General features: G+C 39.6%; 1 protein-coding gene across 2 annotated transcripts; it reads left to right on the forward strand.

Moving 5' to 3' along the window:
* Positions 1-24,394, forward strand: sfmbt1 (Scm like with four mbt domains 1). 2 transcript variants are annotated; one of them, XM_042502718.2, is made up of 21 exons: positions 1-603; positions 7,068-7,125; positions 7,221-7,315; positions 8,150-8,393; positions 9,875-9,963; positions 10,902-11,154; positions 12,664-12,761; positions 12,938-13,039; positions 13,380-13,539; positions 13,745-13,827; positions 14,586-14,712; positions 16,206-16,319; positions 16,488-16,530; positions 16,634-16,701; positions 16,823-16,962; positions 18,166-18,275; positions 19,083-19,258; positions 20,034-20,212; positions 20,325-20,546; positions 21,475-21,603; positions 21,973-24,394. In XM_042502718.2, the coding sequence occupies exons 2-21, from the start codon at positions 7,101-7,103 to the stop codon at positions 22,111-22,113; spliced, it is 2,598 nt and encodes an 865-aa protein (XP_042358652.2). In that variant the 5' UTR covers positions 1-603; positions 7,068-7,100; the 3' UTR covers positions 22,114-24,394. The 2 variants fall into 2 exon arrangements, with proteins under 2 accessions (XP_042358652.2, XP_042358660.2); XM_042502726.2 differs by having other exon boundaries at positions 504-603; positions 7,000-7,125.
* Positions 24,395-24,496: the final 102 nt, after the last annotated feature.

Raw genomic sequence — 24,496 nt, forward strand, 5'->3', positions numbered from 1 at the left:
TACAAAGTAAAAGTCCCCCATATGCTGACACTTTCTTTGAACTTTCTAATTAATTAATTTTTATCAGCCATCAATAAAATAAAACCCCAATAGGCCAGCAGATACCCTAACTGTTAAAATGCCAAATATCGGCGATAATCGGCCAGGCCGATAATCTGTCGACCCCTTCTTGAAACAACATCAAAATTAAAAAATATATAATAAAATTAACCAAAACTGATTTTTGCATGCAAATGTTACAGCTTTTTATATAACAATGTAGGTAACCCCTGTGTTTGTTCATAGGTGTATATCGTACATGTGTATTTAATTTATTTTTGTCTGCTTGTTTTTTACCTACTTCTCGCATTATTTTCATTATAATCTTTTTGTATTTACCACTGAATGTAGCTACTGTTTTAAAAACTTTAATAAAAAAGAGAGTTTGAGAAATAAAACAGCCGTTGCTTAGGAGACGGTTGGAACTTCCGCGCTGGTGACGGTTTTATTGTGAAACGTCTAACCGGTGCTCTCGGTGTTTCTTCACGTTAACTTAACGTTGCTGTGAGCGAGCAGGCGGAGAGGAACGGCATCTAAAAACCGACTTGGAAAAACTACTTAACGGTAAGGGGCGAATTTTGCGACTAAATATTCACATACTGTGTGTTGTTAGTTACAAATTGCCAGCGGTGTTTTGTATTGTGGTGGCGCATTCGTCTTTTTTCCCGTCTCTCAAAAAGATGAGTCGGGTTCGGTCGAGTGTAAGCGCCCTTATTGCTCGTCAGCCTGCTCTTATTGCTCAAGCCGTGACGTTCAGTAACTTGACTCGGACACAGGCGATTTTACCATGTGTTCAGTGAGTCCCACACGGTCGTTGCACATTCAGGACCGCGTGTTTACTCACAAGACAGCAATTTGATAATTCTCCCAGTCGGTATTTGCCATGTTCCCCTCAGTGTGAAAGTTAGACCGTCGGCGCTGTAGTCTCTCTCTGCAAAGCCATTGCGTTAATGGCCCATCTCTGTTTCTGAATGCTGCGGTTAGTCCGTGCAAGCAGTGCAATCTTAAGCTAGTTTCAGTTCAAGGATTGTGTGGAAATTTCCAGTGATTTGTCCTTGAATAGCCCAACTCAGTATATTTATAATGCCGAAGCATTACATAATGAAGGTTGCACGACCTCAGCCGATCTGTCTCACCAAACAGCTAAATAAAGTCATTTTGGATCTAAACGCTGTTCGCATTGGTCTGCTCCTAACAGCTGATGAACAGGAGGATGCTCAGTCAGGAGGTTGTCATTTTCTTGTCATATTCCACGTTGACTTATAGCAATCTTATTTTTCTTCTGGCGCTTAACTTCCCCATTGTGCAACTTGAGTGATCCGCTGGCAGCGCTGCTCCGGTTGACGTGCCGCTATGCAATGGCTACGATGACTGCAACTGAATGAAACCGCCTTGTTATTTATGTGTGTTGCTGTGTGGAGGAAATGTGGGGTTTTTTTTGTATTTCAGCACCCTGTTTGTTCTGAAGTTACAGCAGGTCGGTCAGTTGACAAAAATTGAGGGCATCTACTGAGCAGGCCAGCTCATAGAGCTTGGTCTTCAGAAAAAAAGCCCTTTGTTGTCAAACATAATATCCTTATTAATGACGTTTGGGGTGTTTAAAGTTATATAAAAAGCCTTGGCAGGTCAACACAGGAACCAGAACCTCCTCTGGGCTGCACAGTAGTTTGGTTCTAACTATTATCAGGAGTGGCACTGAGTGTAAACCTACTTTAACGTTATTTAAAGGCCTTTTTAAAGCATAATTTTACCAGAATTACAAAAAGACTCAAGTGCCTGTAGTGCTCTTGACTAGGAGTCGACCAATATTGGTTTTTCAGGGTTAATACCGGTACCAATTATTAAAAGTTCATGAGACCGATAACCGATATTTGGAACCAATGTGGATTTCCAAAAATCTTTCTGTCAATATTTAGAATTTGGAATATAACAAACTCCAACATAAAACTTTGTTTAAATGCCTATAGCATCATATGCAGCAAGTTCCCAGCAACTTTTTTTTAAATAAAATCAAATGAAACAAAAGTAGCTCCCTGAGGTTTTAAAAAAGAGTGAGATTTTTGTGATACGATAACCATTTTAGAAAATATTACGGTGTCATGATATCAGGATATACGGTACACAATTGGTATTACTGTTATCAGTTACGATTAGCCTTAAAGGAATGAAAACAGAAGTTATTTGTGGTTGAACAAGCACTTTATTGTAATTAAAGTTTGAGACCATTTTTTAATTCAGGGTTCCCATGTCATGGAAAACCTGAAAAAGTCGTGCAATATCACAATCACATTTTCCAGGCCTGGAAAAGTCATTGCTGAGCATAATGAAATTGTTGCTGTAATCTTCTGTGGATAACTTTCCATATAATGTTAAATAATGGAAAATGTATTTTCTGTAGCTGTCACCATAACATAGCTCTAAAAAGCATCAACGTCTGATGTTGCATTTACCGTCACTTCATTTCTCCATGTTTTTCCCCCATGTTTTGTCTCTCACTTCATAAATACCAGCTAGCTAAAATGACGTGTGAATAGAGTTTGATATGTGGGTATGATAAGTGGGGCAAAAAAAACCCCAGTGTTTTTATCGGTCTTGAAGAGTCATGGAAAAGTTTTGAAATTTTGTCGATGAAAATGTGTGGGAACCCTGAAGTATGTAAAATGAGGCAGTGAAGGAGATGCACAGGATAAATTCTCAGTCTAACTGTGTTTTTTCAACACCATAGATAAGTAAATGTACACTGTATGATAACCGTCAGCTCTCATTGCATGGTAAACCTTGAAACTGGTACATTGCTGGAACCCTACTTAAGACATAAGTCCATGAGATGTCTGTCCTCACCCCAAAATAACAGAGGTGAGTTTAATTTTTTTTTGTGGTGTTCAGCATTGAATGCTAAGCAAGATAATCTACAGACTTCACTGTAATCAGTTTCCATTGAAACTAATTTCTACATAAGAAATATTTCCTGTGAAAACTGATAACAGAGTTGATTGATAAAGACTTTTGTGAGCAGAGTTTCTGGAAGCAGCATGGATGCAGTACCTAATCAACGGGCCTGCTGGGCAGAAGCAGTAGTTTAGTTAAGTCAATTTGAAGTGGACATCACAGTTGCATTAGAATTGTACAGTTTTGCACAAAAAACAGATGCGCCGTGTGTAGTGTCTGTAGCGAAATGCTCATTCACACCTGTCCACAGGAGGCTTAAAAACAGAGTCACTCAAAATAACATTTACTGAACAGAAAGAGACTCAAAATGCCCACAAAGAAATGCAGAGGAACTGCAGAGACAGAAAATACTACTAAAAGGGACAAAACAGCTACAAAGAGACCAGGGTTTCTGCAATATACTGTGATACCAAACACTTTTATGAAAATTAACGGTTATCATACTGTGTGAATTTGCTTATCTGCAGTATTTAAAAAATGCCACTGAACAGACAATCTCACCTGTGCATGCGCATCTAGTTTCCTGCTCAACTGTCTTTTACAAATACTTCATTTTTTTTCAAAAAGTTTTAATTATAAATAAGTGTTTGTTCAACCCAAAAAATATTTTAAGTGATAACTCAAATACTGTAGTGTTGTAAAACCGTGGTATTTTCGTAGGTTGTTGTCATGCAGTGAAAATCTTATACCGTTGCACCCCTAAGAGAGACTCAAAATGACTACAAAGAAACAAAAAACAACTCAAAAAGGCAGAGCCATTACAAAGTCTGAGTGTTTTGCTCTTGTGTAGGAGACGCGGTGGGGCCTTTTGCATATGTATGCCAAGGGGCCCTTTGTCTTATAATCCGCCCATGACAAAGAAATGTTGCTGTTGAATTTATATATGTAACTTTTCAATTATTTGAGAACCACAAACACAGTTTCAATCCCCTCTGCTGTACGTGGGTGAAAGCAGAAATTTCAGACACTGATATGTCAAAAACTGGCACCACAAAACCAAAATTAATTGCATGACTCAACCATTTGAACTTGGGTTGAAATGAACATTTAAGTGTTTCAGTTAAACAAATTCATTACACGCGCCATTGTTAAAAAATTAATGCAAATTGTAATCAAGAAAAATAAGTTCTCTTCTGAAAATACTTTTTGGTTATGTTGGAATATGGTCACCAACAGGAGGACATGCTGATTTTCTGCTACATTGCTGCTGATAGAGTAATGTCATACTGGTGGTCTGCAGATGCCATTGAAAAGTGTTTGGGAAATGTTTCAGCAGCTTGTTTCTTTCTTTTTTTATTGAATTTTATTTGCTGCAGAAGCTAACCACTCGTTATTTTGTCCGGTTGCATTTTTTCCACCCGTGGACCTCGGAGGTTCAGGAAGGCTTGTTTAGAAATGCTCAATCGCATGCTAAGTGCTGATGAGAATATGATTCAGTAAGTACTTGGTAAGAGGATGTACTGTGGATCTCAGTTGTCTGCGAGTGCTTGTTATTGTGCGTGTTTGCGTGGGTGTGTGCACATTTGGCCCTTTCCCTCTCAGGTTCAGTCAGAGTCTCGGGTGGTGCACAACGATTCAGGCAGACTGCTGCTTGCTGCCGTCCACGCAGACCACTTGCGTTATATGAAAAAGGGGAAGTTGCTTTTCTTCCTGTGTGCTGAGGCCGTGCTGTTGTGCGAAGTTAAGTGCTGCAGAAACATACAGCTCAGGCAGACCAGTAAAAGCAGATACTGAAAGCCTGTCTTTGTACATTTCAAATGATAGTTCTCAGAGGTGTTGCAATCAATAGCCCTCTTAGAGTGTGTGTATATACACTATTTCATCTTCTGAGAATGACAGAGTTTCATCATATTTTACTTGTAACAGAAACATTCACATACATAGCCATGAAATCAAATTTCCCAGGAGTTTCTAGGTCGATGTATCAGAAATATAAACAAAATCAGCTGATAATTCCACCATGAGCTCGTAAATTATCAAGTATCCATAAGCTCAACATCAGGTGTTAGCATACAGCTTCTTAACTTTAGGGCTGTATTTCTACTCCTGTCTCTACTGCTCTTTTTTTTTCCACTCTTGTGTCAGGAGTGTGACCCCCCGGGACAATAAGCCCTCTGGTGTGTTTGTCAGAGGGGGGAGAAAGACAGAGGGAGTCTGGGGCAAGGTCGCGGGTGAAAGGTGGCGCTGATCCTGGTGGAGCACGGGGGTCGCGGTGGCAGTCCGCTCACCAGGAGGGGGTGGTTTCTGATGGCGGCCCTGGTTTTAATAGAGACGTCAGACATGACAAAGACGGGCCTGACAGGCCGGCTGAATGGAGCTGCCGTGACAGAGCAGCTACCCTCAGCATCCCATACACCGCTCTCTCCACTGTCGTCACGCCCAGCACTCCGTCCTTTCTCATTCATGCCATCTCTCTTGTTGTATCAACTTATTTCCATCTGCTTTTCACAACGGTGCGGGTCAGTTTGATGTGTCAAAGCTTGATGCGTGTGTCCACATTCATGTCAGGGGGCCGTTTGAAAGCTTCACACAGGGGCAGGAAAAGGTACACGGCTTTAAACAAATAAGCCCAAATGCGTTTCACAAGTAGAGGATAAGATTAGTATAATATATTTCCCGGCGTTCACGTACCATCTGGTGTGTTACTTAGGTGGTAGTCTGTGCCACCCAAATGAATGGCAACTGTGCAGGATGTAATTTGTGATTTTATTCACCACTTCTCCTATTTTGTATTGATGGAGACCAGAACCATCTTTGCAAATAATTTTAGCCTTGAAACAGGGTTTGTAAATTATGGCTATTAAATTATGCCTTTCGTGACTTGACCTAATGTTGCAGGTTGCTCTGCTTGCTCGTTCAGGTCATGGTTGCTTTTATATTTATTTAAATGTCAGTTAATTTGAATTACGACCAATAATACGTATTTCATTTTGAAATATATTTCAAAATGCCTATTGGCATTTAATGCACTTAAAATGCTAAGATGTGGGAGGTGTGATGTTGTGAGTCAATTTTCTGTCTTAATGATTTACTGATTGCCCCAGGATTAATGTCACGCAGATCAGGATAGTGGAGCCAACAACACTAATGTTGTATTTCTGGTCAAGATGCTCAGTGTAGAGAGGTCACTGTCTGCTAGCTAGCTGTCACTGTAGCCTGGATAAAATGAACTGCTCATTTAAGCAAGATTTAGGGGCTCGACTGAACTCGCTACAAGGCAGTGCATTTAAGGCTCAGCGCACTTCTCAGCAAAAAGTTTCTCAAACTCACAAAAGGAATTAAGTGAGTGGAATCCAACATGCAGAGTGAGAAACACAAAATCGCCACTGGCCAAAAAACTTTGCTGTGCCTTCATCTTGCAATGTTGTTCTTTCGGAGTTGCATTAAAATGTCTTGAAAAGTCTTAAATCTGTATATTCTGTGTGTATATTTCTATTTGTCTATTATATTTTTTCCGGGCAAGCATGTGTTTACGGCCTCTCTGTGGCCATCAAGTGGTTGTGCTCATTTACTCTTCCTTCAGAATTGTTGATTATTGTTTTGTTTTTTTGGTTTGTTTGTTTTTGTCTTTTCATTACTGCAATGTCTGTTTCGTCTCTAGTGATTCATTTCTTTTTGCATGTATGACGAGACCCCCACGAAAGATGGTTCATCCTAATGAACAAACTTGTGCAACAATATTGGTATTATCTGTAGCTGTCAGCTGACACATTATAAACTGATAGATGTCATGTGTCTTAGGTGGTGCAGTTTGCATATGATAGTCTCCCTTTCCAGCTCTTTTGTGTAACTTCAGCTAAACCAGTTTGGCTTGCGAACTGCTGAGCGGGCTGTTACAAGCCAGCTGCATCACTCATGTCATTAATCCTATAGTTGCTGCAAACAGAAGTGATTGCACAGATTATTTAGGGACGTTGAGATCTACGGACAGTGATTTGATGAGGCACTCCATAGTGTGCTACAGATTACTGCAATAGCTGCATGTCTATCCTTTCTTCTCTGTGTCACCAGAGTTTTGGACCGGTGCGCGTTCATTTACTCTTGCTGGATAATAATCCTCCTCCTCTGCTCCTCCGTAGAGCTCCTTGTCTCGGCCTTGAGGGGGCAGCAGCATGAGTCAGGAGTCGCCGGAGTCTGGTAAGAACTACTCTGTGAACAGCTGCGTGAAATGAGTGAGATAATATTTTGGAGGGCGGGTTGGTAAAGAGAAATGTGTTGTGTACGTGTTCCAGACAGAGACTCTGCTCAAGATGCGTCTGACTTTAACTGGGATGACTACCTGGAGGAGACTGGAGCCGTGTCCGTGCCACATCACGCCTTCAAACATGTGGGTGATGACAACCTTCACAGATAACACACATCACAGGACAAGCTTGTGCCAGCTATTTTTAAACAATTACTTAACATCTGTGTCAAGCTCTTACTAAGTTTTGAGAAACTGCTAGTTTAAATCTGAAAGTATGACTCAAATTTGTGGCATGTGTCGGCGAATAAAGCCCTAGAAAAAGCCGTAGAAGCATCCAGTCATAAAGTAATCAACAGCATTAACACAGAAGTCAATGTGGCATCACCATTAGTAACAAAGCTTCTATAAATAACATGTTTAACACGAGACACTTATCTGCATGCTTGCAGTCAGATTTAACTTTAGAAGGCCAGTAAATTAAAAATAGTCTTTTCTTTGTGCACTTTTGCAAATACTTTTCTGTATAACAAGCTGCAGAAGACAAATTCATGTACCAGTCAATTTAACCCTTTGAAACCTTGAGCGACTTTTCTCGATCACTTTTCTTGTGCTGCTCTTAGATGCTTTTCACAAGTATTTAAAACTTTGAACCCTAAGCAAATTGGAGGAAAAGGCAATGAACAACTTGGCAAGAAATATTCCACATATTGCTAGAAATTTGTAGATTTTGAAAATTACTTTTTAAAAAAAGCTAAAAGGAAAATGCCAAGGGAAAAAGGAAAAAAAAAGCAAGGAAAAACTATATTTATAATTACCATAGCTACATATTTAAAATTATGTAACAATATTCGTATGATTTTAAAGCACCTTTTCCGGGACATTTCCTTTTTTGATTAATTTGGTTGATTAATTTATTTATTTACTAATTTTTAGTTAATTTTCTTGTACATGTAACATGTATCTCTGTTCTGTCAGGTGGACCAGGGCCTACAGACAGGACTGACTCCAGGCATGAAGCTGGAGGTGTGTGTGCGCTCAGAGGCCGACAGCCCTTACTGGGTGGCCAACATCATCACCACATGTGGCCAGCTGCTGCTGCTACGCTACGAGGGATACCAGGATGACCGGCGTGCAGACTTCTGGTGTGACATCATGACCGCAGACCTCCACCCGGTGGGCTGGAGCCGCCAGCATGGGAAGACAATGAGGGCCCCTGAGGGTGAGGGATCTGCCTGTAGATGCTTAAAAAGTTGCATGGTGTCTGTCTTTCCTGGAGAGCTAAATGATCTTATTTAAAAAAACAGCTATGAAAAGTTGGTCTTGTGACAGATAGTAATCATTTTATTTTGTAAGTGAAACTCAGTTACTTTCGATGATAAATTGCAGACGTTAATTTCATACATCTGTAGTGTAACTTTAGTTGGGTTGTACCAAATAGTTTGAAGCTTCATTCATAATGTCGCCATATGAATTTTAAATCAACATTTGAATGCTGTGCAGCTTTTTTTGTTTTGTTTTGTTTTTGTTTTCCTTCCATTTATTCAGGTTAAACAAAGCATTTCTGCACAGCTGCAGATAGAGATTAAGCTTCACTAATATTATTGGTGTTATACTATTTGTAGAACTAGATTTCAGTGGTGGCTGCGTAGGATTGTTACTGACTCGTGTGATCTAAATATTTCCAGTAACGCCAGAGGGTTGTAAAGTCTAAAAGTCCAAATTTATTGATCAAGGATGGATGGAATTTTGTTCGATCCATAAGTTTTGGTGGTCAGCCTTGAAAAACAACACTTTCACTGTGGTAAAAAAAAAAACCACAAAGGGAGGTATGCAACTGTATTAATGCAGGGTGTAGCAGTGATATAACAGCACCATGAATTAAATGTATTCCTTAATGAAAGTCTATTAAAAAAAAGACAAAATAAAAAACACCAACGCACTTAATTCTAGGATTCACTTCATTCAAACTGAGCATTCTGTTTCAGGACCTTTTTTTTCTTAGGGTGTTGATGTAATGAAATATGGTGACAGACATTCAAAGCTTCATTCGAAAACCTCAGTAGAAGCTTCAGATGTGAAAAGTTACATTCCTCAGTGATTTGGGGACAGGTGAGCAGTGGACAGAGCACACGTTTGTGTACGTATGCTGTCGAACTGCTGTTTAAAACTGTAACCCAAATAAGTAAGCGCACTTTTGTTCAGCATAGCAAAGAGGAATGAATATTTCTGTTCTACTGACGCAGTGCTGCCACATCCTCCCAAGTTGTATTACACCTCTGATATTCTAGCTTCAGGAGAAATAGTTTTGTCAGAAAAATTGGCATGGTGCTAAAGCAATTTAACACTTTCCCTCTGATTATCTCTAATTAATTCAAAATAATTAGCACTCTTATTGCCTAGATATGCTAACCTGGTGAAACAAATATTTGATTTATTTTATAACTGAAATATTAAATTTGACTATTCAATTTGTGGTAGCTGCATGAAAATAATTAGATTACAAAGATGAAGTTGTTACAGTATGATGAAAAACACCTATCAGATGTAATAATCTGTTATCTTTGACTGAATTCCCATATTTGATCTTTAATTTATGGCTGATGCTGTGACTCAGGGTGACCAGCCAGAGGAGTGTATGAGTGATCCTGAGCACACCCGCTTGTTTTGATATTAAACTCATCACTGTATGATCTGCTTCAGGTGTGCGTGAGAAGCACCAGGACTGGGAGGCTCTGCTGGAAAAGGCCCTGGCTGAGGATTGCAGCGTGCCTGCCAACCTGCTGGAATTGGTAAGTCAGGGAACAGAGAAGCTGTCCTTTTTACAAACTCCTCACACTCAGGGTGTGGCATCAGCTTTCGTCATTCTCTCAAGTCTCTCTGTGCCAGGAACAATTTCCTCTATCAGTACTGATCAGATTAATCTAACCACTATAAAATCACATTTTGCAGTATATATGACTGTTGAGGTTGCCCTGAGTGTCCCCTTTATTCTACAAGTGGTGGGAATCCATCTGACTTTATAGAACAGGAATAGAATAGAATAGAAACCTATCAAGTGCAAACAGTAAAGTGCAAGCATCAGTAAACATAAATAAATTAATAAAAGACAAATGCCTCTAAAAACACCAAGTTGACAGTTTATACCCTCAGGTGATCAGAATCATGCCTCTGCAGTCTTCACACACACACACACACACACACACACACACACACACACTCACACTCACACACACACACACACACAACTGTCAACTGTATAACTGTTACATTTTCTTTTACTGTTGTTTGCTCCTTTATAGTGTAAATTTAAATCTCCAAGCACTTGGTTTGTTCGGTTTGCCCGTTTTGAATTCGCAAGACATGGCAAAAAAACCTTGACACTCAAAATGTCCGACAGAATAAATGTGAACTAAATAAGTCTGTTTAGCTGTTATGAAGTCTTGACATGTTTCCCTGCTTGATGTCCCAGGTTTTCCAAAGAAAAAAAAAAGGCTGTGAGCTTTTGTTTACAGCACAAGGGTTGTGCTGCTGCAGGAACAGTCTGTGAAATTCTTTAGAGCCATTATTTAGCTTTCAGTGACTGTGCTTCAGTTCTGCCACTTAGTCATGCAGTGCGTTCTCCACCATTACAAATTCCTCGCCTTGCCTAGGCGTGTGTTCGTATGTGTTTGTGTAAGTGTGTGTGCTGTAAGCTCCTCTTTTACCACCTCTCACCACCACCCCACAGCCTCAGCGTGGTAGAGACCCAGTGGAGCTCCTGTGCGCAGGCTGCTATGTGGAGCTCCAGGACAGTGTTGACCAGGGGATTGCCTGGGCTGCTGAGGTGGAGGAGAATGTCGGGGGAAGGCTGAAGCTGCGCCTGGTAGGCACAGAGGGCCTCCCAGACACGCCCGCAACCCTCTGGCTCTTTTACCTCCACCCACGCCTTCACCCACCCGGCTGGGCCAAAGAGCACGGCTGCACCCTCAGGCCTCCCTCAGGTCAGTGCCACTGACACAGGTCAGATTTTTTAAAAACTTACAAACAAAAGAAAATAAAGGGAAAAAGATTTCTAGATCTTGAGGTTTACTGCCAAAGCAGGTATAAGTAATAGTTTTTGATGGAAGGACACAAGTAGAATTCACATGGCAATCATTGACTGGATGCATGTCTAATGAAATAATGCAATCCAGTGATTTCCTATCACACTGTGTCATTTGGAATCACTCTGTCAGAGCTAATGTTGTATTACGAATCAGTTTTCTTCATTTGTCACATTATGTGAGTTTTATTAACTTTTTTGTAACACTTTCACGAGTGTGTAGCGTTGAAAAACAAGGAACCAATATTCAAAGTGTGATGGTATCAGTAGACCTTGAAATTTATTTTTCATGCAGGATTAAATAGATCTTTGTTTTTGGGAACACGATCTGCTAATGCTCTTCAAGTGAATAAAGTTTGTTAATATGCAAGATGGAAAAAGCACCGGAGGCTTCATCTCTCTCCTGACACAGCTGATCTACCTTCTGCTACCACTACAGTTAAAGCATTATTGGTATTTAATGCCAGGCGCTTATTGCTAAAATTGCAAATGTGTGTGTTTCATACCAAGGGGTTATACCTGGATATGCTGCATTTGCAAATTAACAGCAGAATGTAGTGAGCAGAAGTGGTGGATTAAACTGTTTTTGAAAAAAAAAATATAGTGTTAAAGTAATTATAGCATTTTGTTTTACGTGTATTTTATTGTTTAACTGAAGAATATGGAGGATAAAATGCTTTTTTGTATGTAGTTAAATGCAACAACCGAAGTTCAGCCTAATGAATTCAGAATATCATCTTGTTTATAAGGCCGTCTGGAACCCACTGTAGTGCAGTGTAGTAAGAAGTTAATGTGTTCTGGGGTTGCAAAATTTTGGAGGACAACACTGTTTTTTTTTTTATTTGCTTGTATAATTATTGTGGGTGACCTAATTGGAAATCCAGAACAAAAAAAAGTATAGACTAATACAGAAGTAATCCTTTTGAAATCATCACTCGTGACCCATTAGAAGTGTGTGGTGGTGTATTTATCTGCAGAGCCTGTATTTTCATATTTTCTTCTTATTTTCTGTGTTCGGGACCTTTATAGATGTGTAGCCCCCAGCTGCTAACAACACGCAGGTGAGGTTGGAGCTTTATAAAAATGTAGCGACCAGGTGCCAGACAGTAAGTAGCAGGGATCCAAGAGATACAGCGCCTAAAGAACACAAATGTAGTGAGGCGAAACGTCAATCGAGAGTGAATCTGGGGTTGGCTTGTACTTTCACTTTTGATGGCGAGTGTTTACAAACAGTAACCGACAATCCTGCATAGTTTACCTTTAAAGAAGAAGCGTGCAGTGTAAAACTCAATTCGAAGTAGGTCTCACCTTTTCATTAAATATATTTTAGATAAACAATACATACCCCAGTCATCAGGAGGTCAGGGTTTAGCTCCTCAGCAGCTGATTTGTGTGTATTTGTTTGCAGACTTGTTGCCGCTGCGGACAGAGGGAGAGTGGGAGGAGGTGAGGCAGAGGATCAGTGACCTGCCTCAGGATGAAGCTCTGACTGCAGAGTTCAGTAAGGTACTGCCAACTGTGCTCTTATTTCCTCTCATTGGCACAAACATATCACTTCTTTATTGCGTATCTGCTCATTAAGATTTTATTAGTATGCGTTGAGCTAAGAGTTGTGAGTTGTTTTCCTCTGGAGTGGACGCTGAAACGAAGAGCTGAGCTTTTGAAAATTTTGTTTTTCTCAGGATCAGCCTGCCATCGCTGCTCATTGTTTCAAGGAAGGAATGAAACTGGAGGCTGTTGACCCTGCTGCTCCTATTTCCATCAGGCCTGCCACTGTCACCAAGGTAACAGACTTTCCTATCAAATCTGTCTCTCCTGTGCTGCAATGTTTTTTTCCTGTTTGCTGTTTATTGGCTGTAATTGTTTATGATTTTTGTCTTCATTACCACACTGTCTTTGGTTAGTTAAGGCTGTAGCTAAGTTGCTAATGATCACCCCAGAGTCTTCAAAGACCACAGACATGGTTGGAGCTATTTCCTTTTGAGTTTTGCTAATTAATCACACACTCCAGTATATCTCCCTGCTTTACAAAGTCATTAGTGCGACTAGGTGAAACAAAACAAATGGTAAAAACATTTACAGAATGTCTAGAAGTGTCCTAAAATGACCTCCTCTCTGCTTCAGGTGTTCAATGAGCAGTACTTCCTTGTGAAGATGGACGACCTTTGTGGTATTGAGGAGTCCGAGAGTGCTGTTAGGTCCTTCCTGTGTCACAGAGACAGTCCAGGAATCTTCCCTACTCAGTGGAGCCTCAAAAATGGACTCACTGTCAGCCCTCCACCAGGTCTGCTCTGTCAGATGTCATTCTTTTCTATAACCACTCACCTTATCAGCTATCAGTGATATCAGAAAGGGAGGAATGGCAGTGATTGGATTACTCATGCTTTCTTTCCTGTGTCTCCCTGTCTTTGTTTGTTTCCTTTATCTGCACTTGCTTCTCTCTTAATGTCCATTCTTTCTCCCTTCTTTCTTTATTTAATCGTGTACAGGTTACCAAGGTCCGGACTTTGACTGGGCAGATTACCTGAAGCAGTGTGAGGCCGAGGCAGCTCCTCAACATTGCTTCCCAACAGTAAGTCAACCTTTGTTATACCCCTGTTAAGTTCACTGTTAACGGTTGTCTGATGTCCAGCAACTCGCGTGCTGACACACCAACAGATCAGCAGACTTACACCGGGTTCACACAGGATGCGGAAGCCCCCCAGTGAGTTAATTTTTGCGCAACAGACTCAGAGCTAAAAACCTCCTTTTCATTACTTGGGTTGTATTATCCAAAGAGGCAATCTAGGCTACTGTAGAACCCTTTTTTAATTGAAACAAATCCGCTGTTTACTGTGTACAGGTTCAGCTTGAGACTGAAATTGACAATATTCTTCTGAAAGCATTGTACGGTAGCAGCCTACAAAGTGTTATACATAATGTATCTTTTGCCCACTTCTTGTGTAAACTGCTTGTCACCTGTGTGGGTTTGATGCACAATGAGCTGGTTGGTGAACAGAGGTTGAACATTGCTCAGATCAGTGCTACTCTACAGTGAGCATATTGTCACCTTGGTTTGCAGCATTGTAACCATTACACTTTGGAGGAAATAGCTTTCATATTTTGCTATTCAACACGGCCTGAGATGTTTTTATCCTAACATAAACATCATGTATGACAGAGTGTAGGAAATTTTATTTTACCCATTTGACAGACAGCATAATAGAATGCCAGTGATGATACCTTTGTTGTTGTAAACAGGTGTCTCACTCAGGCTTTTTCTAGTCACACAACACTTTGCTGTGAAGCACTTCTCACATGTAGTTTTCCCCCTCTCTGTTTACCTGTCAGGAGCAGTGCGACCACAGCTTCAAAGAGGCCATGAAACTGGAGGCTGTCAACCTGCTGTCACCCGAGAACATTCACGTGGCAACTGTCACCAGGGTCAAAGGTCAATACATTTGGCTCAGCCTGGAAGGTGAGTGGGGCTACTGAAAGAATGTGTTTATTTTAGTGGATGGAAGTAGAAAATTAACGTGTATATTCTGTGCAGTCCCACAGCACAGACGTAACATTTAAATGACTTGTAGAGCATTAGTCTGTGTGGATCTAATCTGAATTTGCTGGCTCCCTATTTCAATGGTTACTTTATTATGTTATATGGAAAATGCAGGAATATGAGAAACAGATTTTAGTATTTTACATGAGTTCATACACGAGATCATGGCTGCATTATGCAGTCTGTTAAAAAGGCAGAAGTTAATTGTTTTACATTTCAGACATAGCAACCTAATAATCTGCTATTTTTCAAGCACATACAAACTCTTTAAAAAGGTACTACCAAAAGTCAAGAGATAAGGAAGTAGTAAGGAGTAGCTCTCAAAAACTTGAACAGATTTGATTGATATTGGCATCTCCCTTGCATCTGTTATGTTAAGAAGCTGTATAATAATAATACATTTATGGTTTTTCAGGGCCTTTAGACACGGTTAAAGAATAATCCACCCCTCTAATTATCATATATTTATCAATTAGTCATCCATGTTAAGCTGAATTTGAAAAGAAAATGTTGTTTCTCTCAACCCTTTACAAACTCTTCTACAACTCGTGCAGTGTAATCCAGATCTCTTTTATCCAGTCGTATGCTCACTTCTTCCCAGGCACATGCACTTTTGCTAAAACCTTACTATTTAAAACACTTCTGCATAAACAGTCTCAGGCAGGGACAAGTGGTGCGCCTGTGCTATTTATGCAGAAGTGTTTTATTTTTTTAATGAAAGCTTCATAAATGGACATGTCTCTATAAACTGGGTTGTCAAATTAGCATTTTTACTGCATATGTTATAAGATGTTTCATCACAAATGAACCTGCGAGTAGTAGTAAATCATTTGAAACATTATGTGACATTTGTGCTTTGCTTAATATGGGACACATCGGTGTAAACACACTGCAGATACAACATTTTCATTTATTATTAAGTGTAGGCATATATAAGTGCACAATTAAAAGGTGTGTGTGTGTGTGTGTGTGTGTGTGTGTACTACAACACTACTTGCAAACAAGTACATAGACAACCCCAAAGTAATTTTTACGAGTGTGACATTTGTTTATCAATGGCAATTTTATTTATAGAACACATTTCATTGCACACAAACATTGACACATTGAACATTGAAAGACAACAGATAAAAGAAAATATGAGAAAATAAGTAGTGTAAAGATATATGAGCAGTAGTTATCAACATCAACAAAATAACAGAACTCAAAAATGTCAACTAATAAAATGTGATCAAATGTAATCATAGCTTAAATCACTGTTCTTTTAACACTGGAGTTAAGTATGTCACTTCCAGTTGCTCTGGCTGAATTAGGCATCTCTGTCAGGGTAAGAATGTTGTCTGTGATGTTATTATGTCTTCTCACTGTCCGTGGTTGTCTAATAGCTCTGTGTCTGTATGATGTTTGTACAGGACTAAAGCAGCCCATGCCAGAGCTGATAGTTCATGTGGACTCCCTCGACATCTTCCCTGTCAGCTGGTGTGAGACAAACGGCTATCCACTCATCTTCCCCATCAAACCCTCAGGTATACAGCATGAGGGTAGTCTCATTCTCCTCACACATCTGCTTTAACAAAACTGTTACTGATGCTGTAGCAAACATAACACAGCCTGTTTTTATACTCTGACCTCCAAAGTAGTGGCATAATGTAATAGTGGAACTGGGAACACATTAGTCTATTGTTGTTTTTCAGTTGAAAAAGAGAGGAAGATTGCTGTCGTGCAGCCTGAAAAACAGTGAGTATAAGACGAGGGTGGGGGTGTCGACTGGTTTATTGGTTTAAATGAAATCAGTTGCTATTGCCTTTCAACATCTGACTCAGTTTTCATCACTTGACAGCCGAACTCCACCCAAGTCATCATCACCTGACGCGGTCAAACAGCAGATGGCCAACCAGTCAGAGACAGGTGAGTGGTATCATGTCTCAGGTCCCATTGAAGGATTTCAAACTGTGACATTGTCCCACAGACTATCTCTGTAGACTGTGGTTGTTTTATCATTTGTATCTCATTTCATGTCCATGCACAGGGCAGGGGAATGGGAAATACTGCTGTCCCAAGATCTACTTCAACCACCGCTGTTTCTCTGGCCCTTACCTGAACAAGGGACGCATTGCAGAACTTCCTCAGTTCATTGGGCCAGGAAACTGCGTTCTCGTGCTCAAAGAGGTGAGGGGTGCTGGTCCAGCTGTTTACTGTATGAGTAACACAAAAATGTACTGTCTCTGAGTCCTTTTAGGGACCCCAATATAAAAAAATACATATTTCTTATCTTACCAGTAGTGCTATTTATCAGTCGAGATTGTTTTGGTGTGAGTTACCAGTGTTGAAAATATTGGCCGTAGAGATGTTGTACTTCTCTCGAATATAATGGAAGTAGATGGCCAAAGTACACCTGACAACCATATCACCGCACAGAAGAAAGCGTGCATCTACTCACAAATGAGAGGCTTGTGCTCATGACAACCGAGATGAAAACATTAATGACGTCCTCCTCGGCTGAGCTGTCACATTAGCTATCTCAGCGGTGCGAGGTGAGCTAGCAGCAGATAGTAGAAATAGCAATACAGGTGAGGAAAAATATGTAGGCTGTGTTGGATTTTTGGGGTGAACTGTCCCTTTTAATATAAACAGGGTGGTTTCTTTGTGATATGTTCACCTTTGGGTTTTTTTTCATGCTAGGGGTGTGACACCATAGATGGCATTGCCAGCTGTTGGGTCTGACACTATTGAGCTGATTGTTATGACGTTTGATATAGACATTCATTGCTCATAGAGGATGAATTGTGAGCTTCAAGGAACCCATAGTCAAATATAGTGTGAAGTCAAAATTTTAATTTTTCCAATTCTTTGGTTCATAGCTGCAGATCTAATGGAAATCTCATCTGTCTCAACTGTACTTAATGTTTAGTGCTAATTCCCAAACGTTAGCATGCTAACACGCAAAACTAAGACGGTGAACATGACACAAATTATATCTGTCAAACATTAGCATGTTAGCATTGCCGTTGTGAGCGTGTTAGCATGCTGTAGTAAGCATTTAGCTCAAAGCACTGGTTTGCCACAGAGCTGCTTGCATGGCTATATACTTATAATTGTTCAAAATTCATTTAAATATTTAATCACAAGAAATTAAATCATGTTGGAGATGTCTGATGTCCTCTAGCTCACAAAATCGCACACAGCATAAAAGTCAGTTAAGGCTGATAATCCACTGACAGTCAAAAGTCATACAAGTTGTGTCTCAAAATGAATGGTAACTGTCTGACATTAAAATACTATACCTACTACCGTTTTAAGTATAAAAGACATAACTCTACAACCTGCAGATAACCTGCAAGTGTTTCAATCCTCTGCATGTCTTGTATCCAGGTATTGACTCTGCTGATAAACTCGGCGTACAAGCCCAGCCGTGTGCTGAGGGAGCTGCAGCTGGACCAGGAGAGCCGCTGGCAAGGCCATGGAGAGACACTCAAAGCCAAGTGAGGGGAAGCACCATTTAATCCTCAACTCAAAATTCTCCACTCTGTAGAAAACCTGCAGGAATAACAGGAGTGTTCACAGCTGGCCTATTTTAGGACGCATGCTGGATTAAACGTGTACTTGAATGCACAAGTGGAAATAAATATCTGCACACCAGAGCCCAGCTCAAGCTCCTGATACTTTATTAAAGCAATGATTTAGCTGAGAGCTTCTGGGTTACTTTAAAGAGAAGCCTTTCTGGTTGTTGCAACCTTGTTATATCAAACATTAACATAATAGGAGCTTTAGTGAGAGAGAAGAGTTAGATACAATTGTTAATTGTGTTTTTGAGAATGTAACTCTTTTTTTTTTATCCAACTTTTATATACCTTTTCTTTAGAACCATTAAAAACAAAAGATAAAGAGCAGAGCAAATAGAAAAAAAAGAATAAGTATGAGGTCATGTCTCATTGGCTCAATCAACACACCATGTTTCCACACTTGTTTTTCATCCCAATTCTTTGGGAGAAAAACTGATCATCTGTTCTAGGACATGTAAGTGTTAAACAAAGTTGAGAGAAAGGCCAACAGCAGGGTAGTTTTTCTGAAGCCAGTATTTTGTAATGGCCTTTTTACTTGCTGCCAGAAAAATCTTTATGGGATAGGTATCATCTTTACTTAATCTATCAGGGATGTGTCCAAGATTAAAGGTTTTGAATGTTGTCCCGATAAGGAAGCTAAAAAATTTTTTAACCCACTGTAATGGAAGTATGAACAATTTATCACAATTCATCAACTGTTCAATCTTGCTTTTCTTACGATGTCAGGTACAAGGGAAAGAGTTACCGGGCCACTGTGGAAATAGTCCGAACTGCAGACCGTGTCGCAGACTTCTGCAGGAAAACCTGTATCAAGCTAGAGTGCTGCCCAAACCTATTTGGACCTCGTATGGTTCTGGAGCGCTGCTCGGAGAATTGTTCTGTCCTCACCAAGACCAAATACAGTAGGTGGTTTACAGAACCAGAGACTGCTGATTATTGAGACTTCAAATTATTAATCAGACGATCTGAGGTGGCTGCTTTATTGTCAAAGCAGACGACGAACCTCTAATTGCTATGATTGTAATATATTAGAAATCTCTCTTTTCTCTCTTTGCTTTTCATTTTTTGACCTTAATTTTAAACATTATTCAGACTTACTCTAATTTAACACAAAGCTCATTAATTTTGTCTTTTTAAGAAACATATAATGCTTTTCCTTTGTGTTCCTCATGAATAGAAATGATCAGCAGGTGCATAAATGCTCCCTTGATGAATACACAGAATTTCTGTGATGCAGAGGGATTATATTTGCAATTTAGAAATTGTAAAAAAAACTTCCTAGGCAATGAATGTATGGTTTGCTGGAAATATGAGTCAGAATTGGCCTCTTTCATCTTCTGCTGAACTATATCGAATCACAGATTTGTTGATATGTTTAATTTGAATCTGCGCTGCTCTGTCGGGGTTATGAAACTGATGCAATTTGAAAGCAACCCACAAGTGATTATACTTTCTCTTTTGTCTCTGTTTTCATATCACTCCAGACAGGACATATCCTCCACAGACATGTTTTTACAGATTATTTATTTTGTCCTCGTGCAAAGCATACATTTATTTAAAATACAAAAGTCTTCATCTGTTTGATTGATTTATTTCCATCTATCTCAATAATGTATTAAACATTTTCAGGCATGTCAAATGCACTATTTCACAATAAGTCTGTTGTCTTATCACTAGCCTATTACTATGGAAAGAAGAAGAGTAAACGAGTTGGCCGTCCACCCGGGGGCCACTCCAACCTGGAGGGTGGCGTGAAGAGAAGAGGGAGGAGGAGGAAGAGGAGGAAGCAGCTCTTTGTCCACAAGAAAAGACGCTCCTCTGCCTCAGTGGACAACACGCCTGCTGGGTCTCCACAGGTAACACATATTTTTTTGATTAAGCGTTATATTCAACGATGCATAAGTTTTATCACACTAAACTTGAATCTGTGCTAATGGACTGTTTGTTGTCCTTGTCTTTGGCTCACAGGGCAGTGGGGAGGAAGAAGACCTGGATGAAGATGATTCCTTGAGTGACTCTGGCTCTGAGCTGCAGGACGATCTCCAGGATGATTCTGAACAATCGATGGGGAAGTCTCAGCCCACAACGCCGTCCCCTTCCCCGCCTGCAACACCCAGGCCCACACGCCGGCGCCGGAAACCCCGCTCACCCTCATTTTCTGATGATGAGAACCACCCTCCTTCACCAAAGGTAATGAAATTCCCCAAGAGTTTTAAAATGCATTTTAAGTAGTGTTTACTTTCCAGACTATCTTTAAAGGAATACTTCACCCACAAAATAACTATTCGGATATCAGTTATTCACCCTGTGTTACCTTGAATTTGTAAGGAAAACTTATTTTTCCTCACTGTGAAGGAAGAATCCAAAAATGCCAAACACTCTGGATGAATTATAGAATAGGGGGCCACGTTCAAAAAAAAGCAAAACTATATCAAAACATCCATTTACAAACTCACAAACAACCCGTGCAATATAATCAAAGTCTCATTTATCCAGCTCTATGCTGCTATTCATTCACAATAGAGGAATGCAAGAAAAACTAAGTTTTCTTCATAAGTTCAAAATAACACAGATTGAGTTAGTTATAGATATACAGAAGTATATCTGTTAGAAGTATTCCATTGATTAATACTCTATTATACAGAGCTGCTCAAGGGACATGGGAAAGAAAAAAAATAGATGGTGGAAAAAAATAGATGGTTAGAAATACTTACTGTTTTTCCACCATCAAAATGTTTTTTTCACCATCTATTTTTTTAAAAATATCTATGTTTTTTCTCCCCCATATCCCTATAGGGGCTCTGTACTATTATGTACCACTAGGTATAAAATAAATATTCCAGCTAATACAAAATTAATTTCACGCTCAGTCCCACCTCTCTGTCTTTTCTATAAAATATTACTGCCTTTTTCTGCCTACCTAAATAACATCTTGAATGATGCTCTCACCATGACCTAAACAGCTTATGGAGAAATCAACAAGACTGAAAAAGTGTTTCTTTTATGAAATGTTCAGGTCTAAAAGCCATTCTCCTCAGCATAAACTGTGGGTCTTTCCACTTGAGCTGGGAGATCTCTTAGAGTCTCTGTCTGACTCACCATTACTGTGTGTTTATAGAGCTCAAAGATTGAGCCTCCTCAGAAGTTGTGTTTGGACACCAGCCCACTGGAGTGGAGCGTTACTGATGTGGTGCGCTTCATCAGGACCACTGACTGTGCACCTCTTGCACGGATTTTCTTGGATCAGGTAAGAAGTACTCACGGCCATTCAGGATGAGAGCTCTGTCTGCTTTACTGCAACAGGCGCATTTTACACTTCTTTTGTAAAACATCACTTTGCCAGCCATAGATAGTCGAGCCAAACCTAATTTTAGAAATTGCATCTAATAGGGGTGCCCGGTAGCTCAGTTGGTAGAGTGGGTGACCCATGCACAGAGGCTGTGTCCTCGCTGCAGCGGCTGCAGGTTCAATTCCGGCCTCGGCTCTTTGCTGAATGTCATCCCCTCTCTCTCCCCCTTTCATGCTTAAGCTGTCCTATCCAAATAAAGGCAAAAAAGCCCAAAATATAATCTTTAAAAAAAGAAATTGCATCTAATATAGATGTATGTTTTTATAGGAGATAGACGGACAGGCACTGCTGCTTCTGAACCTCCCAACAGTGCAAGAGTGTATGGACCTGAAGCTGGGACCGGCCATCAAGCTGTGCCACCACATTGAGAGGGTCAAGCTGGCATTTTATCAGCAGTTTGCTACGTAGCTGACGGGGAATGAATATGGACGTGACTACATACTGTTCTGTGTATTAATTCTGTAAAAAAAAAAAAAAAAAAACACTGTATTTTCCAATTTTAACGTTTTGAACAGTGGACATCCTTTATTCCTGCATATTCCCCATTGTGTCAGAAAAAACACGGACGTGAGGTGGACGAAGCATCATTTTCTGATCATTGAAAAAACAACAAAGAAGAAGAGCTACATAAGGCAAAAACAGTTCAGGTGAAGAAAGACACGGGAGGACTAAAAGACAGAAGAATTCAAGACACTTTGATATCTCAAATAAGTGTAAAAACCTTGAGTAATTTCAGCACATTTTGCAAAATGGGGGATAGAAGCAAGCCATCGTCAAGGACATACTTCCACATTTCTGTGTTCTAATTTGTGTCTTCAGAGTGTCTCGGATTCTCCTCTTTTACTTCCTCTTTTTTTATGATGATTACCACTCATTGCTACAACTTCATTTGTCTGTTGTGTCCATTTATAATTCCCGCTGTTTCTAAAAAGGAATGCCACTTAATCTCAGCTTGTACTTGTCATACTCAGCCCTAGAATATTTGGGATCTGCTAGTCAACAATTGATATGGTCTACTGGACTCAGAAATTAGGTGGTCTTGCCTCGTATTCTGGTGATTTCACACTGAAATCTAAATTTGTTTAAAAGATTTCACCATGTTTGGTGCAGATAAGGCCAAACACAGTATATGACAGCCAACTTACATGGAAGCACATAGAAACAAATATTGTTTTTCACAAAGTTTTCTAAATGCAAAATCTTCAAGCTGTATTTTGGAGCCATTGCCTAAGGCTTCTTAGTAGGGATGGGCAAGTGTACTTGAAAACTTGAGTTGGACATTGTTCAGCATACAGAGAAATGGCATTTTTTTAATTTACTTTGTCAAAAAAAACATATACATCATAAATACAAACGTGAATTGAACCTGTTGTACATTAAAAGTTTTTGGATGGGACACAGTGGTGTAACTGCTATATCTATATTTGCACACATCCAGATAGCAAAAATAAGAGATCTTCACAGCCACAAACTGTTTTAGTCAGCCATCATTGAAGCTATTTTTACAGACATGATGGGGACCAGGCATTAGAGTGATGTATTTTGAAAAATAAATGAAATGAATGTGTAGTGCAATTATAAAACTTTATTCTCTACAGTCTATACAGTGCAGAAAAGTAGGCTAACCCTAACCACTACCTGTAATTTTAGCCCTTATACATACGCTACATTTTTTAATTTTATTTTATTATGAGTACTCATGTACTTGATCATGATGTAATGCAAGTACTTGAAAACAGACACACTTAAAATGCCCATCCCTACTTTATAGAGACTAACATGTTTGTGAAGAGCTCATTTGGCAAAGAGAAAAGTATTTGCATAAATATAAAACAACAAGTTGCATATAATCAATATGGTTTGCAAGTTTCTTGAAAGCCAGAGGTTATATTAAAGTAGATATGATGATAGTAGAAAAAAATGTATAGTGTGCCATTGCAAGTGAAGGACAGTAATTTAATTTTAGTGTGAACACCAGAAGTTTGTACTGTACTAACACCGTTTACAAATGTTATCCAGCTGAATTAAGATACAATCTGCTCAAAAGCAAATGTAAAGGGGTCTTCATCTCAAGAGATCAAATTGCTTTCTTGTTCAAGCTTCTACAGTATGTAAGAGCAGTTTACAATGTAAGGACTCGGTAATGCAAGCACAAGCAAAACCATATACTGTATGGTGGTATGCAAATATGACAGTGCATGTTTGTATATAATGTATATAATCAAATATCTTCTAGTTCAACAGGGTGATTAGAGAGAGAGAAAAACGGATATTGAGCAATTAACTCTCTACATAAGCAATGTGTAAATGCCCTAAATATACAGTATATTTGCACAGAATACACCTAAACTTTCTCATGTGGGATGTATGGTTAAATTAATTCAGCAACAATTTATTTGAGCCATTTCATATATTTCAATGATCTATTATTTTTAACTGTTAACTCAGTGATAAATGGGTAAGAAGCTATTCTGAAAATGCTTTTGTAAATCATTTTTCCTCTTTTTACCAGGTCTTGTAGTGTGATTTACTGTAATGTGCTTCCTTTGTTGTGGCATAAACCTTCCGTATGTTGTTTGTTTACTAATTTGCTTGTAGTTTCCGCCGTGCTCAAAGCAATGGAACCGCTTTTTAATTCACATTTGAAGATTATAAAAGTCAGACTGCAATTAAAACGGTGAACGACAAATTTTAAAGGGCTCCTGGTGTTTGTCATACATATCCCAGCATGCAGTTCGGGACAACGCAGGTCACGTGACACTACGTCTGTCAACATGAGTGGGCACTGCTG

The sequence above is a fragment of the Plectropomus leopardus genome, chromosome 2, assembly GCF_026936395.1.
Source record: "Plectropomus leopardus strain MGB_pleo_1.0 chromosome 2, ASM2693639v1, whole genome shotgun sequence".
Taxonomy (NCBI): domain Eukaryota; kingdom Metazoa; phylum Chordata; class Actinopteri; order Perciformes; family Serranidae; genus Plectropomus; species Plectropomus leopardus.